The 17958-nt window shown below is 33.0% G+C and overlaps 1 protein-coding gene across 1 annotated transcript in view; it reads right to left on the minus strand.

Annotated features, from left to right (window-relative positions):
- Nucleotides 1-228: 228 nt before the first annotated feature.
- LOC128857441 (potassium voltage-gated channel protein Shaker) overlaps nucleotides 229-17958 on the minus strand; it is a 186123-nt gene continuing 168393 nt past the window's right edge. The window contains exons 14-16 of the mRNA XM_054093199.1: nucleotides 10688-10878; nucleotides 10252-10512; nucleotides 229-7362 (exon numbers count right to left, since the gene is read on the minus strand). Of these exons, the coding sequence (XP_053949174.1) occupies nucleotides 10259-10512; nucleotides 10688-10878 (445 nt within the window). The 3' untranslated portion in view covers nucleotides 229-7362; nucleotides 10252-10258. The remainder of the gene's footprint in view (nucleotides 7363-10251; nucleotides 10513-10687; nucleotides 10879-17958) is intronic.

Here is a 17958-nt window from a genome sequence, read left to right on the forward strand (position 1 = left end):
TTTTAACCCATTTATATTATATAGTCTATACAGTAGGAAGAATGACATAAGACTTTCAGGTATTGCATATAATTGTAGATCTAAAATCCTACGAATGCTAACTAATTTTTTTTTCTGGAAGATTCTATATTTCTTGCTTAAAAAGTTAAGTATTAAAGTAGTTATTTAAAGTTAAAAAAAAAAAAAAAAAAATAAATAAAAAAACCATAAAAAAAAGGTTAACTCAAAATTAAAAATTAAAAAAAAAGTTTATTTTATATGTATGTATGTATGTGTAGCTAGAATTGTAATAGTTTTCATAATTTACAAGTTGGTTGTCTCTAATAAATATTTCTTAGTTTTCATTCTTTTTTTATCTTTGTATTTTTTCTTAGCGTTTGTTGCAGTTGACTATTACGTTTGTTTTGCAGTTAATTTCTTGTCATGTATTTACAATAACAAAAAGAGGAAGGAGAGTTAATCTTTGTGTTCTTGTATCCGTATTTTGGTTTTTTTTACTTTAATAGTTTTGTAGTTAAATATTTTGTTGTTGTTTTTTCTTTGTGTGTGTACGAGTACGAGCACTTGTTTGTTGCTTTGTGTTTCATATTTTGTATTACTTTTTAAACGTAACGGCAGTTTTATTGATTAATTTATCGTACTTATGTATGGCAATGTGTATGTGTGTGTGTGTGGATAACCGCCTGTAGGCATAGTAGGGTGAATTCATACTTAGATTTAGCTGTAGGTTTATGTATGTATGTTTGTATGTGTGTATGACGTTAGCAGAATATCACATAAGGTTTGACTTGAAATCTATGGAAAAACTCTACGAATAAATTGAAGCGGATCTCAAATTTGATAATGATTTTAGTGAAATGGATTTTAAAAAATTTTATGAAATTAAAAAAAAAACAAAAGAATAGTTACGAATATTATAATTTGTGCGGAATTTCAGTTTTTGCTGAATATGAACTAAAAATGTTGACTACAGGCCGCATATTAATTGTTAAGAATTTTCATTTATTAGATTAGTGACCTCAAAATTAGATAATTACACTTAGTCTGGGTCTATGCATAGATAATACTTATGAGTAGATATGATATATACATACATACAGTAGGCAGCAGCTTATGTCATATAACAGCTTACGTCATATAAGTGTGAAGTAATACTTAACGGTTGCCCGCTTGAGGGAAATTCGGTTGGGATGGGTTTTTAGTGGGTGAGTCGAAAGATAAGTCTCACTCTTTTCGGCTTTCAACGCTTTTTGCCACCCTCATTAAAAAAACTTGTATGACTTTGCACGTGTTTTGAGCTTCAAATCTAGCTTTTCAATTGTTCTTCTTAACCGGCCACCTCAACAAAGTGCGCTAGTTAACCACCTTAAGGGGATAGATACCTGTAATTTTTTTTTTCATAAAATGTTAATATACTCCTTTAAGAATATGTCAAAAAAATTTTAGAAAGTAAATTTAAGTATTTCTTATATTATAGATCGTCAACCGTGATGACTCTAATCTTTGCGTTCGAGCGCTGGGAGAGGTATAGTTACGTTGTATTCAAACTTTAGACGCGTTTTTCCCAAAAATATATTTTTCGAATTGGCGTACACGATAACTCGAAAAGTTATTGACCGATCGCCCTGAAATTTTGCACATATATTTTTTATGATATTATGTACTTTTTATGTGAAGTTAAAGTTTTCGAAAATTTTTCAAAAAAATAATTTTTTCGAAGTAAAAATAGTAGGAAAATTCGCTCCAAAATTCATTTTTTTTAAGCATTTTATTTCGCGATTTTTTTTTTCCATTTTTTTAATTTATATAGAAATTATGATATTAATAAACAAAAAAAATTTTAGTTTTTTGTATTCAGGTCAGTGACGTCGATGGCCCGCTGCGACCTTCCTGGTAGAATTGAGTGAACATCCGCCATTTTAAATGATTAAAATAAAAAAAAAAATTATTAAAATAAAAAAAAAAATTATTTTATTTTAATATATAAATAAACTGTATACCAATTTTGAAAAGAATATATGGACTCATTTTAAATAATTTTAATGAAAATGAGGGAAAATATGGTCGTTTACAGGTATCTGTAACAAAGTGCGTGTATCTCCCTTAACAAAGTGCGCCAGTAATTTCTTCCTCGTCCTAAACGGCACCAATTGAACACACCAAGTAAAGTCCATCTCTCTATGGCAAAAAAGGTCTTCCTCTTCTTCTATCGCCGCTACTAGTATGACTTGTATATTCTTAAAAACGGTTTAAACCAATTGACTTGGTATTTCATGGATACGGCTTATGAGCAGTTTCTACATCGCATAGATTTGTTACACTTATATATGCATACATAATTGGCGCTTGAGCCCTTTGCTGAGCTCCTCCTTCTATTTGTGATGTACGTCTTGATGCCGTTCCACAAATGGAGGGATCTACAGTTTTAGGCCGACTCTAAATGGTAAACGGTTTTTTCTATGAAGAGCTCTTTCGTGGCAGAAATATTCTCGGAGGTTTGCCATTGCCTGTCGCAGAGGGACCACTGTTAGAAACAACTTTTCTACCATTTGATGTTTTATGTAAGAAGTTTCGAACCCGGGTACTTCCAAATGGTAGTAAAGCACCAACTAATTCGGTTACGGTGGTTGCCGAAATACATTTAGAGGTTTGTTTTTGTTTGTGAGTTCGTAGGAAAAACTCTTTTTTAATCGTTTAATATTTTATACCCACGAACTAAGGACAAACCGGCTACGGCGGCTGCCATTATTGATGATTTGATATCTAATATCCCTCCCTAAATGAAATCTCGTCGTGGAGGATCATATTATACTATAGTTGCAAGGATGCGCAAAATTACGGGCTCCACCATAACGAGGCTGGCCATCAAGTGGGTACCAACCAGGTTAAGTACAATATTTTATTGTCGAATTCGCTCACATAAGTCGCTGCCCATTGCGTGTACTAGTATTTATATATGTATATATATATGACATTCTAGAACTTCTGTTAGTTCTCAGCATTTTCATTCTACATTAACTTAAAGCTCCAATCTAAGAATTCTCATTTCTACAACCACATTTCTGCTTTCTTTACTGCAGGCCAAAAAATTATTTCTGCTTCAGTTTTATTTGTTACATGAATGCTTTTGTGTGTCTGTTAGGTATGTTGATTTTTACTTTACTTGTGATCCTGGGATTTTCGGGATCTCGTTATGACATTCCGGACTAGTTCCGGTATTTAGATATTCATTAGTTTGCAACAACTTAATTCGAAAAAATTGCAACAATATTGTGTAATAACCTCCTCTAGCATAAAATAAAAAATAAATAAATAAGTTTTAAATTTACTTTTTTATTTCAAATAAAAATTATTAGAGCAGCAACAAAACAAGACACAATAGTTAAATTTCTACGCTTTTAGTAATACTTTAGCCTGCACATATCTGTTGAAGTAATTTATGGCATGTCGAGAAATACTCTAACAAAAAAAAAACAACTCAGAAAATAAAAAAATGTATTTTGTGGTTGAAAGAAATTCATATTTTTTTAATTTAATACAATTTAAGCAGAATAAGAGTTAGTACATATTAATTCATTATAAAATAAAAAATTAAGTAAGAAAATGTAACTTTTTACATACACACATATGTATGGGTGTGTTGGTTCTTTAATTACAAATAAAACAGAAACAAAAACGTTCAAGCCAATGTTTATTTTTTTGCTGCAAAATCAACTTTTTCGTTACTATTTCATGTGATTCATAAGTAATTAATTCAGAATTTGAAAAAAATCGGAATTCCGAAGTTACGGGATTTATTGCCAATATAAGCGCAATTTTCGGAATTCGTAGTTACTTATGAATCATTTGAAAATATGAGCCGTTTTCTTTGAAAGTGAGGTAAGTCCATTTTATATTATATCGAGATATTTAAGGGTTTGCATTTGAATGGTTTGAAAAATATTGGAATTTGTTAAAGCACTGATTTAATGTTTTTTAAATATTAAATTGATTTAAATTTATAGTGTAATCATTTTTTTAATGTGATTTACAAAAATGTATACTTTTAAAGTCTTCAGAAGTTCTTCCACCACTTTCAAAGTCAGCAAAAAGTAAACAAAGTGAGCCGTTTTCTTTGAAAGTTGTGTAAGTCCATTTTGACAAAGAGTGGCCGACAGAAGTCTACATACACCCTTTCGTTGTTTACAAAGTACAAGCACTTTGCTTAAAAATGTGTTTATGCAATTTCATTTGAAATCTTTTTCTAATCTACTTAACTGAAACAACTCCATTCTTTAACATAAAACACACAGTTAAGCTAAAAAAACGCAAAAGCAGCGTTGACAAAAGTGTACATACAGAACCGGTTTCCTAGCTTACACTCTTATCGATGGTTTTCGAGAAAAGCGACACAACTCAAAATTAACTCAAATTCGGAGTTTTGCCGTTAAAAGCAAAAATCAACTACAGAGCTTATATATTTTTATCTGGAAAATGGTCATAAGCGAATCTTGAAGCAATTCTGAGAGATGGCGTTAGTGTCGTTTTGTCAGGTGATCGAATTGGCGCGTCAATTATCTAGAAAACTGACCCACCTCAATATTTTGTATTTTTGAATTGTGTCACTTATCTCGAAAACCATCGTTATATCCTATGTTGTGATAACGGTAAAATACCGTTTGTCTGTTTCTTTCCTTTTCTTATGTTTGTTGCTTTGGTAATATTGATTTTAGTTGCAATTTGAATACTTAAGCATCTACAATGGCTTCTCGAAAAGATATATCAGTTGACGTTAGAAATTTAGTTACTCAGCACAGTAAAGAAAAAAATCATATGGCGAAATTTCAAAAATCTTAAACTTAAGTCGTGCAACGGCCCAGATCATTGTTAAAAACTTTAAAAATAGTGGTTCCGTCGGAAATAAACCGCGCAGTGGTCGCCCGAGCAAACTATCTCGCAGAGACGTCAGCTTGATTCTAAAAGAAGTGGACAAAAATCCAAAAGTTTCTGCCCCCAAATTGGCCGAGGATATAGCAAGCTCATCCAACAAGTGTGTTCATCTAAGAGCAATTCAAAGACCTCTGAACAAAAACGGCTTTCATAGTAGAACACCACGAAAAAAACCTCTTATTTCTGAATAAAAAAAAAAACGTAAACTTCGCCTGGAGTTCACCAAAGCACACAGGGAAAAAGGGATGGATTTTTGGCAAAAAGTTTTGTTTACAGATGAGTCGAAGTTTAATATATTCGGTAGCGATGGAAGAGCACAAGTGTGGAGAAAAAAATACTGCACTGAGTCCGAAGAATTTGGTATCAACAGTGAAGCATGGTGGCGGCAATGTAATGGTTTGGGGAGCTGTTGCTGCATCTGGAGTAGGAAAATTAGTATTTATTGAAGGTAATACAATAAAATACAAATCACTATTGGAAGTCAATCTGAAATCTTCGGTGGATGATTTGGAGCTTGGTCCAGTTTGGAACTTTCAACAGGATAACGATCCAAAGCACACAGCGCACATTGTGAAGGATTGGCTGCTTTACCATGCTTCAAGGCAATTAAATACACCACCGAAAAGCCCAGATTTGAATATTATTGAAGATTTCTGGGAAATTTTTGATCGAAAAATTATAAAAAATCCGATTTCAAACGCTTCAGTACTCAAAGAACGACTAATAGAAACTTGGAAGAATATAACTTCTGCACAGTTAACAAATTTAGTCACCTCGATGCCACGACGGCTTCAAGCTGTAATTGATGCTAATGGTGGATCAACCAAATGCTAAGAAGCATTATTACTTAGAGTTAAGTGAAGTTTCTCACACTGGAGAAAGATATTTGTGTACTGTATATAGACTATAGTCAACGTTGATTTTCGGGTTTTTTGCCATAGCTTTGCTATTTTATGTTAATGTATGGATTTTTTTGAGTTTATAATGATTAGAAAAAGGTTTCAAATAAAACTGTGTAAACACATTTTTCAGTAAAGTTTTTGAACTTTCAATCCAGTGGAAATGGGGGGTGTATGTAGACTTTTGACGGTCACTGTATATAATTGGCGCGTACATCCCTTTTGGGTATTTGGCCGGGCTCCTCGTACTATTTGTGACGTGCGTCTCGATGTTGTTCCACAAATGGAGGGACCTATGAGGAGCTTTTTCATGGCAGAAATACACCCGGAGGTTTGTCATTGCCTGCCGATTTCTTAATTTTGGTGTTTCGCCGAGATTCGAACCTACGTCCTCCCTGAATTCCGAAGAGTAGTCACGCACTAACGCATTCGGCTAGGGCGGCCGCCATGAAATAGCATAAGATTTTTTTGAAATCCCGAAATTTCCGGGATTAATTGCCAACAACAGCGGACTTTTCGGGATTTGCAGTTACTTATGCATTACAGGAAATAGTAAAGGAAAAATCTGATTTGAAAAAATTGGAGCCTCGAAATTTCCGGGATTAATTGCCAACAGCGCTATTTTCGGAATTTGTAATTACCTGGTAGCGGCAGGCTAATCACCTACCCTGCCAGAAAACAAAATAGATTAACGAAACCAACGCAAGACTGAGTCTTGTCGAGGCCTTATGCTCCCGAGTGGAGTGAAGAAGGAAAAAAAAAATTACTTATGAATTACTCGAAATTGTAACGAAAAAATCTGCTTTTATAACAAAACAAGCAACATTGACTTAAACGTTTTTGATTTTGGTGCCTGTGTGCGTTTACCAGGCGTATAATTAATGTCTTATGCGAACAAAAGATGTCTTACACAATTTCACACCTTTGGTTTATGTCTTCGAATGCGCTCTTCTATTTTGTTGCTACTGACGTCAGGTTGTTTTCAATAAATACACTAATAAATTTCACTAATTAAAAAAATATTTAGTTTCCTTTCTTTAATGAGTTTGTCTCGATGTATTTGGTTTGTTAGCTTTTGTTTTTATTTGTGTACTTTTTATCGCCGCTAATACCAAAAAGGAAAAAAAATTATAAAAGAAATAAAATAATTTACAATTTTTCCCTTTTAATTGTTTTTTGTTGTTGCATGTTTTACTTGTTTTACATTTTTTGGTTTTGTTTGTTTGTTTGTTTGCATTTTTAGTTTAATTTTCTGTAGCTAAATATGATATTCTCTAAATGTGTTCTAAAAAAATTATTCGCTTTCTGTATTTTCATTGCTAACAATAAGTTTAACTAATATTTGTTTGTTTTGTTTTACATTTTGTTTTTGATTTTTTGGTTCTCAGTTTATACTGTTTCGACATTTGCGTTCTCATCAACTGCTTTGAATCTTCATTTTGCACTGAAGCGGATTACACCGCTTTCGATGACGTTTCTGGCATCCAACGCTGCATTTCACGTTGCCAATTGAGGCCGTTTTCCAAGTGTTTTACTAGAAATTTGTTATAAATTTAGTTAGTACTGAAAAATACATAACACCGTAAATCGTATATGACATATAGTAATGCATAATATTATACAAGGGGGCCCAAAATTAATTACTTAATTAATTTTGCGCCACTTTGTACTAATGAAGTCACTGCCATTTTTCTGCCAAGTTTTCTATTCACAGTACAATGCGGAGAAGATGTGAGTGAAGTAATGGGTTTTTAAGACATACCTGCCTGTAACCTCTAAGGCAGGGTAAGTAATCCGCCTCGCTGAAATGCTGAGACAAATAATATGGCGCCAATCAATTTACCTATTTTAAATGTGAAAACAATGAAAGAGCTCTTGGAACATAACCGAAAAAATGCACAAAAAGTGAATTTTGAGTCGAAACAACGTTTACATGAAATGTAGAGTAGTTGAAAGTTAGGTTCCAAAAAGCTTACCATTGGGCAACATTAAAACACGAAATGTTTACTGGAGGGAAGAAAAGAAGGACATTTTTGAATCCAGACCATTAAGCGTTGTGAGTGAAGAAACTCTGCTTGCTAATAAGAAAATTTCGTAGACAGCTAATATTTAAGCAAGATAGCTCCTCTACCCGTGGAGCTGTAGTAGCAAAGAGCTACAGTTGAAGGGGCCCGAATTTATGTTGAGAGCAGACCAAGAGAAGACTATAGGCTGCGGCTAACCGCTTGGAAATCACCGCTTAAATTTAAACTTAATGGAACGGTGCACGCAAAAGGTTTTTTCATCATCCCTTCGGTCTAGCTTCGAAAAATCCGTGAATATGTTTATTTCTGTATATTGCACCGCGTCCAACTCTCTCTTGAGAGGATGAGAGTGGAGAAGGTTTCTTTAAGTAGGGTGGGTGTGTACTCAGCAGTCTAAACGGAAATTTTTGAGTGCCTGTGGTAGAAAATCCTGTATCTTACGCCTCTTAACTTAATCGAGGCACGAAAGCTTTGCCCGAACTATCGGCAGGTAAAATATTCGGGTAAATTATTAAGGAAAAGATTTCGATATAGCGCTAGTTTGTGCCTAAATGAAGGGGAGACGTCATGTATTGGTAGCGAGCTTTACATGTTCCACACTAATATGATCAGATGAGATCTGCTGCTGTTATATGAGTTGCTCCAATACTTGATGTGAAACCTTTTGTGGAGTTAAACAAAAATTTATTCGAATCGTATAAAATAAACTCATTGGAACGAGTTGCTAAGACAACTAATAAGGCGTTCCTGCGACAGTCGGTTCTACGTAACCGGAGCGACACGGGTTTATATACGGCCAAGGGCTGTCACTTCAGCAGCATTCTCAGGAATGTTTATGCTGCTACAACAACAAGAACAACGTCTAATAAGGAATCAAAAGTCCAAGCAAACACCGCTTTTTTTAAGAATTTTGAGAAAATTTTAAGAAGGAGTCTGTGTTTTAAAGTTTAAGTTACAGTATTTCAGATGCAAAACAGCTTATCGATAAAAATATCATCTATAAAATTATTAATTTCATTTTTGAGGGCAGAATGCCATTATAAACGATTTGGCTTTAATTAATTAATCCAACTTTAAGTTAAAAAGAAAAATAAAATTTTAAACTGACTTCTCGGGCTGTTCAGAAGAGAGAAAAAGATAAACTTAGTTTGCATGACATGATAGGTGACATGTCATACAGAGCGTCATTCATCCAAAGAGAGCCCTGAAAGACCAGTTGGTTTGGTTTTTGTGTTTGAAACACTCATTTATATCCTTGTGGCAAAGCCAATGGGGTGCCGTTGGCGATTTTTCAGGTCATTCACGCCCATGCATTGAACAAAATGTGGGTCCTCAGCGCGGAGACTGTGAAGATTATGACAGTATGAGTCATTTGGGTGTCCAAAGAGCACCAAAATAATTTTGTACACATTTTTTTCTAATGCACCAGTTGCTGCCAAAGTTCTGTTTACCCAAGTGCTTTAGTCGTCCAGGTGTCGTAAATGCCACAAAGGCGGTTTTGTAAGTTCATTCCAGGTAATTCCGATCTTTCCGACTCGCATCGATCAGGAAGGCTGACCACTTTAGACAACTACGTATTAAGAGCTGAAGTGGATGCAAATCCGTGACAATCGATGAACTGTTAAATACTGTTAACCAACCTTGGTCGGCTATTCAAGAACGGTTGCAACAAATTGGTAAAACACAAAGAGCAGATGTTTGGGTTCCGCATAATCTGTCTGTAGAAAATAGAGCCAACCGATCCACGACATGCAACTTATTGCTTCAACAGAACGGTTTTTTGATTGCTTGATCACTGCAGATTAGAAATGAATGGTTCCTGCAGGACACTCCAAAACGCAAAAGATAGTGGCTTTCTCCGAATGAACCAGCCAGATTTACATCCGAAAAATGCGCTTTTGTACGTTGGGGTACGGAAAACTAAAGAAACTAACTGTTGATGCAGATATTTATTTTGAACAATTGGACTACCAACGAGGCTGATTGCATCATTGACTAAAACGAAAAACTTGTAAGAAATATAAAGAATTATTTACTGGAATTTACGGTAAAAAGCGGCATTACTTTCCGCTTCTACAAATATTTATAATATAATGGGATTTTAATTGCATTATTTTTAGTCCTGTTCGTCCAGTTAGTTAATGCATTCTGGTGCTGAAAAGGAGGGACGTTGATGAGGCACACTAAAACATATCGGCAGTACGCTACTAGGCATTTCTAATGAACTGCAACTTCCTCACTATACAAAACATTGCAGTTGCAATATATTTTAATTAAGAAGAACGCGGTTTTGAATTAATTTATTAGCGGATGAGCCTTCGCTTCTAAATTATTCTTTTAAGTCAACATTTTTTGTGTACAAACCTTTTTTTAGTATTCACAAGATATTTGCCACTTACCCAGTAGTCAGACGTCAGTTTCAATGCTGACCGCCATGGCACTATTGTGACGCAGTTGCAGTGTATTCGATTGGCCACGCAAGCCATTCTGTTGTTGTTGCAGCTGTAATTGTTGCTTTTCAAATGATTGCTGTGCTCGCAAAAATGGAGCTAAATGTCGGCCAGGATGATCAGTCAAGCCCGGTGTAGCATCGATGCCATCATCTAAATCCATTATATCAGACGATGATTCGGACATAGAGGATTTCTTCATATGCTGGCCTGCAAACCAAACAAAGAAAGGTAAAAGATATTAGAAATACATATATAATGACATGCTAGTAAAAATGATAAGTTAGCAACAAGAATATAAATGTGGGAAAGGTGGTATAGAAAAGCTGTTTATGGTGAATGGTAACATTTTTACCCTAAAAGCTCTACATGGCTTCGCACTCACCCAATGCACCAGGTAAATATGAACAACTTGTGACGTGATTGAAATTTTGACTCTGCATCTCCTCCTGATCCGTTTCGCGATGATAGAAGTAGTTGAAGTTGCTGACGATTACAGGGACGGGCAGTGCGATGGTCAATACACCAGCGATCACACACAGCGAACCGACGATTTTTCCCCAGAACCCGACGGGACTGTTGCATTGATTCGGAGATGGTGAGATGGATCATTTTGTTTTTCGTTTTTGTAACGACAGCCGATATTATTTTATTTGGTAAAGTTTATACATTTTTGGGTTTTTATTTTTAATTTTTTATAATTGATTTGATTGTGGTTTGGAAGAGTTTAAAAGAGCAAAATTTATATTAGAAAAATCAAATTTACTTCTAGCTTGTAAGAGAAAGAGGCTTGGCATAGAATAATACGCTAGATCGAGAGAAAAGTTTTAGACACCGATTTTCGTAACTTAGAAGAGTAACTTTTAAAGCAAAATGAATTTTACGCTAGTGAGCAAGTGAGACTACAGACTTTTAGACTTACGAGTGTAATAGAACTAAAACTTTATTGGATTGAGAAAGTAATGAAATGAGTGAATAAATGAGAAAGTTATAGAGTGAAGCAGATGAGGATATCAATGAGTAACGGTATGGGCACAGGAATGAAATTTTAGTATGTGAATGATAAATGAGTACGACAAGTAAATACATGAATGTGTGTATGTAGGTGGGCGCTTGAGCGGAAATGGGAAATGTTTCAGACTGAGAGTGGTATGAAAATTTGAGAGAGAGAGCGAGAGAGAGGGAAGTAGAGAGCGATTCGACTACATTTTTCAACGAAAATAACACCAGCGATAATGAACAAACTTGATGAGTAAATGAGGAGTGTCTTATAGTTTGTGCTTGTATGAGTGGCAGGTGGTAGAGCGCGAGAGATGTAGATTTCAGCAATAATTCATATGTAGGAGTATAGGAATTCAACAATTTTGGTGGCGGGTATTCTATAGGCGTTTTCGCCTAGGGGTGGTCGGTTAGTGGTGAATTATAACTGTTTCTAATGTGTTTGTTGAGTAATTTAGCTTTATTTTTTTTATGTATTAAGCCGATGTTGATATGCATTTATGTATGACTACTGAAAGTGTAAACAGTTCTGAGAGAATAAATATGTAAAAGTTCAAACTTACATTCAATTACGTTTACTTTTATTTAAAGTTTAGGAAATTTAGTGCAGCGCTTGTTGGTCATCTCAGCAGCTGTTGTTAGTGTTTTTTGTCACTAGTTAATATTAGATTTCTGTTTTTTTTGTTTTATATTTTATTAGTGCAAATAGAAATCGCAATAAACGTGCACAACTCTCTTAGTTAAAACGTTTGAAAAAAATTCGAAATATCCGAAAAAATTATTAAGAAAATTACACACAAATTCTGAATCAACTTGACTGACATGCATGTTTACTTAGAAATAAAATGTAACCAAGTATTTTTATAAAAAAAAACAAACTTAATAAAACGAGAATATTACAAAAAAAAAAAGAAAAAACACTGAAACAGTTTAAATTGTGATTTACATACAAAATGTCTAAAAGAAGTAAATTCCAAAGTAAATTAAAAGTAAAACAGAAACAAGAAATACGTTCAATGGGCATGTAATCGTTGTGAAGACAATAACCATACACAGACACACATCAAGAAGTAGTATTTAGAATGAAAATAATTTTTAGTTTGCAAGTTTTGAAAAATTGTATTGTACAATTGCGAAATTTTTCCACACAACAAACAAACAAAAAAAAAAAATATGATTTTACTTACCACATTCACACATTTACGTATTTACATTTTACATTCTCATGAAATCCGTCAAACATTTTACTTATACTAAACAATATGACTAAAAATACTTATTACACTAAATTTTTTTTACATTATTGAAGATGTTATAAAGAACAAACAATTTATTTCAATACGCAATCAAGACACGATATACACTATACACTATATACCAGTTTTTTACTCTACCATGTCCCTCTGTTTCTAATTTATATACAAAAGGTAGTTGAAAGCTTTCATCGACAAACTACTTTCAAGCTTCATAGTTGAAAGTTGCTTCGTACCCAAGCAAAGCTTTCACTTAATGAGTTGAAGAGGAGCTTTCGATATACATGAGAATGTGCAGTGAACAGAAATTTCATTACGCTGAATTGCTAGCAATTTTCAATCAAACTTTTAGGCGTTTCTCCGGTTAAGAGCATAATATCATTTGGGTAGCCCTCATAAAATTCAAAAATATAGGGTCGAAGAAGCACCTTCATGCTGGTTACAGTCAATTTCAGCAATTAAAGCTAAGTATTGGGTAGGATTCTTAGCTATAGTTTTCCAAGCGCTTTAAGCGCCCGTAATATAATTCGGTCGGTCTTATGGCGTGAGCTTTTGCGTTACTAATAGTATCACAAAATTGTGGTTAAGTTTTAAGCTGCAGCAAGCAAAAGAAATTTTAATGTGAATTTAAAATGTTGAGCTTTTTGCGCAACAGAATGCTTTAACCTTAAAGGGACAAATACATTGTTTTTTTTGGTTTTAATTAGCACATTTTTATTGGCGATTTTCCAATACTTTTGATTTTAAGCAATCGCTTGCCTAGAGCTTTAGAGAGTGGCTGATATAATTTTGAAAGCTTTGAAATTTACGTGGATTCTGTGCGGTGTTACTTCGAATTTTCTCTCTGATTTTGAGAGTAATGACAAAGGGTTCCTCATCAAGGCTTATCAGGTGAACGCACGGTTTTCTAATTTGTGATTTATGATTTATGCCTTCACGCAGTCTAAATGAATTTAGAAGTAATTAAAAAAAAATATTCACTTAGGCAAATTTTTTAATTTTTTTTCGAGCTAAAAAAATTGGCACTGCATGCCATAAATGCAGAGCTTTTGCTTAGGACAATTTTTACTTCAAAACAAAAAAATGATGGGTGCTTTCTTCAAAATGCAAAGTTATTTTACGCCATTAATAGTTTAAGCTCTTAAAATAAAATAAATAAATAATTGGCGCTTCCATCCTTTTTGGGTGTTTGGCCGAGCTCTTCCTCCTATTTATGGTGTGCGCCCTGATGTTGGTCTACAAATAGAGGTAGGTACCTACAGTTTTAAGCCGATTCCGAACGCAAATGTTTTTTATGAGAAGTTTTTTCATGGCAGAAATAAACTTGAAGGTTTGCCATTGCTTGCCGAGGGGCGACCGTTATTAGAAAAAAACGTTTTCCATCATTTTGGTGTTTAATGCACAGAGTGCATGCTAATGAATTGGCAAAAGTATTGAGCGTATAAAGCTGACCATGACTTAAGCTTTTCCACAAATGGAACAAAATTTACGTAACGGCCGTTTGGAGTCATTATTTTTATAGTCGAATTCAAGTACTTGGTTTTGGCTGTTGCTATATCGGCGACTACTTCGCAAATGACATTTTTACTTAGTTTCCGGCCAAGCTTTTATAAAAATGAAATTTAAATCTAGAGTGTGTAGACGAGGCCTTTAAAAACCGTGTATTATAAGGAAAGTAATGGGTTGCTTCTCCACAAATTTTTAGCATCCCACTTAAGATTCTCTAATAAATGAAGAGATCTTCTTCATATTTGTGTGAAAAAAGTCTTTTCCGACACTTTTTTGTTGTTATAAATGTGCTTAGCGATTTGCCCTTCAAGGTGTCAAGGCATGGACTCCTAAGAAAAACAGATTTTTCTACCGTTTTTGAGCTTCGAGAACGATTTTTCGATAGTGTTTTTCCATCGGAACTATATAAAATTTATTATATTTTAAGACTTCTGACAAACATTTTTAAGAAGAATGTTAAGATTTATGTGAGCTGGGCTGATTTGAAGGTCTTCCACATATATTGTTATTTTGATTCCCTTGACGCAATTAAAAAAAATGTGAATGATTTTTTCGGAAAAATATTTTTGAAAGTTAATTTTAGATTAAGTGTGTTTTAAGAGCTTGAGAATTTAAAATGGTAATAAAAAGGGAAATATAGTTGGAATGCACTTTTTTATTTTAATTTGGTAGATAATTTCATAGCATTTATTTTTTTAATATGATGTGCCCGCCGCGGCTACGAGTTACATGGTCCAATTTTTGATTACTTTTTCCAATAAATCTGGCTGCATGGCGTTAAATGTTGAATATTGCAATAAATCGATTGTTAAGCGCGCTGTATGGCAAGTTGCGCCGCCTTGTTGGAACCAAATGTCGTCGATGCTTAACTGATTAATTTTTGGAAAGAAAAATTCAGTCTGTTTGGCTCGATGGTGCTCGGCATTTTTCATTTCAAAAGAAATAAGCACCGATAATGCCGTCAGTGCTCTATGAACTCCACGAATACATTTATTTTTTCAAGGTAATTTTCCACAATTTGGAAACGTTGTTCTGTTAAAAGATTCATGATGACTTGACAAACCTTACTGACAAGAAATTTCAATACAGTTTGCGGTTCTCAGCTGTGAAGCCATAGTTATCGATATCGAGAATGAGAATTGCAGCTAAAAAAAACATCCGTTATATATAAAAAAATCATGTTTTGGAGGTAATTTCAAGGTAAAAAAACAACCGTTATATATAAAAAAAATCATGTTTTGGAGGTAATTTCAAGCTAAAAAAACATCCGTTATATAAAAAAATATAAAAAAAGCATGCTTTGGAGGTATTTTCGAATCGGTCAGCTCAGGTAAATTTTAATATTTTTCCGAAATAATTTGGCGGTGGTCAAATTTTATAATTCCGCTGGAAAACACCAATTTTTTTTGGTGAGGCACCCTAATGACCAAAATTGTATGTATGCCCAATATTGTAACTAAACTTTGGAGAGCTTTGAGAGCTCATAAATCCCAGTGAAACATATTTCGATTACATCACAGACGCGTATTTAAAATTTAATTGTCTACTGAAATGAGAGAAATAGAGCAACAATATAACAACGGAAAGAGCTCAAAGGTGTGCAAAGTTTACATAGTGAGAGAGAGTTTCAAAAAAGTGAGCAAAGTATGTAGTACCAGGTCTAAAAGTTACTCAACAGAATTAAGAGTTTTTACACTAAATTAAAAAAGATATTCGAACAACACTACATTGTGGCGCAAATATGGATGTTTACTGATTACTTTTTTACAGTTTTATTTAAAACTTTGGACTAAAATTTTTGCTTAAAAATCGTCTACACTCACCTAACTACGTTTTTCCAAACTTACGGAAAATTTACAAATACCGGCTGACTGTTTAACTAACAATGAAGACAAAATGTTGGGAGCTTTTTAAAAGTTTGAATGGCTTTTACTTTTGCGTTAACTAGAAGCATTGAGTTAGACTACGAGTTAATCAAATTTATTTTAGGCGCTTATGCTGGGGCAAGCACGAACGGGTGCTAAATATTTAGTGTATGAAGCGCGATATGGAAAAAATAAGCTGCTACTTGAATCATAGCAGCTGGGCGGGGGGGATGACTACGAACAAGCGCTTTGCGTTGAATATTCAATGCTTGCTCGAATTTGAAAAATTAATATGAATTCATATAAAAACCAGTAGTGCATTAATTTTTTCTCATAATTTTATTACTTTTTCTGCTTTTATTTTTTTTTGCTTTGGTTTGTTTTCTATTTTTTGTTTTAATCTATTTATCGCCGCTTTGTTTTTTCTATAATTTTTTGCTCTATAATTTTCTTGTTTTTTTTTTTAATAATTATTTCATATAATAATAATAATAATAATGATAATAATAATAATTCATTTGTAATAATAAGAATAATAGAGGAATATGTTTCTTGTTTGTATTGTATTTTGTTTATTAATTATTTATCAATTTGTTTTTTTTTAGTTTCTATGAAATTTTCATAATTTATTTTTTATTTGTTTTCGCTAAGTTACTTGTTGCTTTTTTCTCTTATGCATTTTGTAGCGGTTTTGTTTTTGTTTTCTTTTTTTTTTTGTTTTCTGTTCATTTTATGCTTTTAACATATCGAATTTCGCAGCGCTTGTTTTGCTTTATTAATTTTTATTGTTTTTTCGGATTTTTTATTGTTAATTGATTTTCACTTATTATTGATTATTATTATTATTTAATTAATTGTTTAATTGTTCATAACGTTTATAAAACATTTTAATGCTTAACAACTTTGTTTAATATTTTTAATTTAATTTAATTAATTTTTTGTTTCTTTAATTTCGTTTTTTGTCTTTTCTGATTTTTTTCTGCTTTCAAGCATAATGAATGAATAATCGCAATCGAAAATGAAAACTTTTAGCTTGCAATGTTTTGGCTCTTGTATTATTTAATTTTTAACATATTTTTTTATTTTTTGTTTTTTTTTTTTTGCTTATAACATCTCATTTCTTTATTGGTTTACTTTCTTTCTGTGTACGTTTAGAATTTAAAGTATTTCTGGCGTTTATTACCTTGCTTGCACTGTACTGCTTATTTTTAATATTCAATAAATAGCGATTTTATGTTGCAATTCTTTTTTCTTCTATTTAAAGTTATCAGGCTGGCGCAATTTATTCTTACTTTTTGTTTTCAAATATTTTCCCATTTATACTCTATGTGGCAAATTGCGTTCAGGGTAGCTTACGAGTATGTATGTATGTATGTAAGTATGTACGCATGTTGCCTTTGGTTCGCTAACTAATAATATTTAACAAAATATAATGCATATTTTTGTTGAAGTTCTTTAAAATTTAATTTTTTTACATAAATGGATATTTATTTATTTATTTTTTTTTTTGCTTTTCAGTTTTGAATTTTTATCGCTTTTTTTCCAATTTAGCAGTAGTTCTTTCTGACACCAAATTTTGCACTAATTTGGTTTTAGAAATATTTATTCGTAAAGCAATGCTTTCAACTTTAAGTTCTTGTCTCACAGTTTCTTTAAATGTCCACAAGCAGTTTGTAAATTAAGCATTTGAGAAATAAAATTGTAACTCAAACGAAAACGAACTTGAAAAAAAAAATTACAAAAAAAACATATTTAACAAAACGATCTACAGCACTTGCTTGCGGAAAGAACTGTCAATAAATAGGTAGTGCACCTAAAATTATGCAACAAACACACTTTTCGCGTGCAGTAAATTCAAAATTTCGCACGCGTCGCGTAAAGCATGCAGTAGAGCTTTACCTGTATTGAGCTTTACCTGTTTTTTACATTAAACGTTGCCTTTTCCTTCACTAGCCAATGCTGGAGCTCAGTGCTGTGCTTTAAATAATTTTTAATTTTTCTTAATATCCAATTTTTAATTAATTATTATT

Source organism: Anastrepha ludens, chromosome 3 (assembly GCF_028408465.1).
Source record: "Anastrepha ludens isolate Willacy chromosome 3, idAnaLude1.1, whole genome shotgun sequence".
Taxonomy (NCBI): Eukaryota; Metazoa; Arthropoda; class Insecta; order Diptera; family Tephritidae; genus Anastrepha; species Anastrepha ludens.